The sequence below is a fragment of the Notothenia coriiceps genome, unplaced genomic scaffold (assembly GCF_000735185.1).
Source record: "Notothenia coriiceps isolate Sejong01 unplaced genomic scaffold, NC01 NC01_scaffold00003497, whole genome shotgun sequence".
Classification (NCBI taxonomy): Eukaryota; Metazoa; Chordata; class Actinopteri; order Perciformes; family Nototheniidae; genus Notothenia; species Notothenia coriiceps.
Window position 1 is genome coordinate 1,675 of NW_011336198.1, and position 1,381 is coordinate 3,055.

The 1,381-nt window shown below is 43.9% G+C and overlaps 1 protein-coding gene across 1 annotated transcript; it reads left to right on the forward strand.

Moving 5' to 3' along the window:
- Window positions 1-467: 467 nt before the first annotated feature.
- LOC104941529 (E3 ubiquitin-protein ligase TRIM17-like) lies at window positions 468-1,376 on the forward strand (the record flags this gene model as incomplete). The annotated part of the gene is made up of 1 exon (XM_010766632.1): window positions 468-1,376. A coding segment is annotated over exon 1 (621 nt), but the record flags the coding sequence as incomplete, so codon positions are not given.
- Window positions 1,377-1,381: the final 5 nt, after the last annotated feature.

Sequence of the window (1,381 nt, forward strand, 5' to 3'; positions counted from 1 at the left end):
GGTACACTGATAGTATTTCTAAGGTTGTTATGTCTCGCGTCAAACTATTTATTTAAATCCCTTTTTATTGTGTGTTTAAATACATATTATTTGATGGAAATACCATAATCTTTAACACATTTAATTCCCAAATGAATTCATACATCGTGCTGTACAGACAAACTACTCAGAGGGGGAAGAAGTACTTGAGTAAAAGTAGAAGTACTCAGATCTTGTACTTAAGTAAAAGTATAAGTAAGGCAGATTTATCTTTGTTTGTGCTATGTTGGAGTTGAGATAGTGGAAAGTGTATTTTCAGACATATTTAAAAACCATTTCAAACATAATTGTTGAAGAAGTATGACAAAGAAAACAGAGACAGACGCAGTGTACAGGATGTAATGAGGAAACACATGAGTCATGGGTTTGGAATGAACTCAACCGCATAAACTGATGAAGCTCCACCTACCGCCTGACTCACATGAGAATAACCAGGAAACAGGCTTTTATTCTGCCTCGCTGAGACGACACACACACACACACACACACACACACACACACACACATACAGACGGACGATAAGATTCAACTTTACACCAAACACACCTCTTCCACTGAGAGGACGTCCACAGGAGGGAATACTGGAACACCTTCCACTTCAAGGAGCTGCTGAATCCACACATAGAGTTTCACTAGAACAAAGACTCAAAGTGAAAGTAAGTCTCAGGGAACAGGGAGCGGCTGCTGCTGAGTTCACAGCTCCACTCACAGACAACATGGCTTCCAGATTAGAGGAAGATCTCTGCTGCACTGTCTGCCATGACACATTTAAAGATCCTGTGGTCCTGTCCTGCAGCCACAGCTTCTGTAGAGCCTGTCTGCAGAAGTGGTGGACGGAGAAAGTCATCAAAGAGTGTCCACTTTGTAAGAGACCTTCAGTTTATGAACCTCCCTGTAACCTGGTGTTAAAGAACCTGTGTGAGAGTTTCCTACAGGAGAGAGATCAGAGACCTCCAGAGGCTCTCTGCAGTCTGCACTCTGAGAAACTCAAACTCTTCTGTCTGGACCACCAGCAGCCAGTGTGTCTCGTCTGCAGAGATTCAGAGAACCACAAAAAACACAGTTTCAGACCCATCGATGAAGCTGCACGACAACACAAGAAGAAGCTTCAGGAAGCTCTGCAGCCCTTAAAGGAGAAGTTAGAGACTTTTGAAGAAGTCAAAGTGAAGTTTGATCAAACAGCAGGACACCTGAAGGCCCAGGCTCAACACACAGAGACGCATATTAAGGAGCAGTTCAAGAAGCTTCACCAGTTTCTAGAAGAGGAAGAGGAGGCCAGGATGGCTGCACTGAGGGAGGAAGAGGAGCAGAAGAGGAGGATGATGGAGGAGAAGATGGAGGC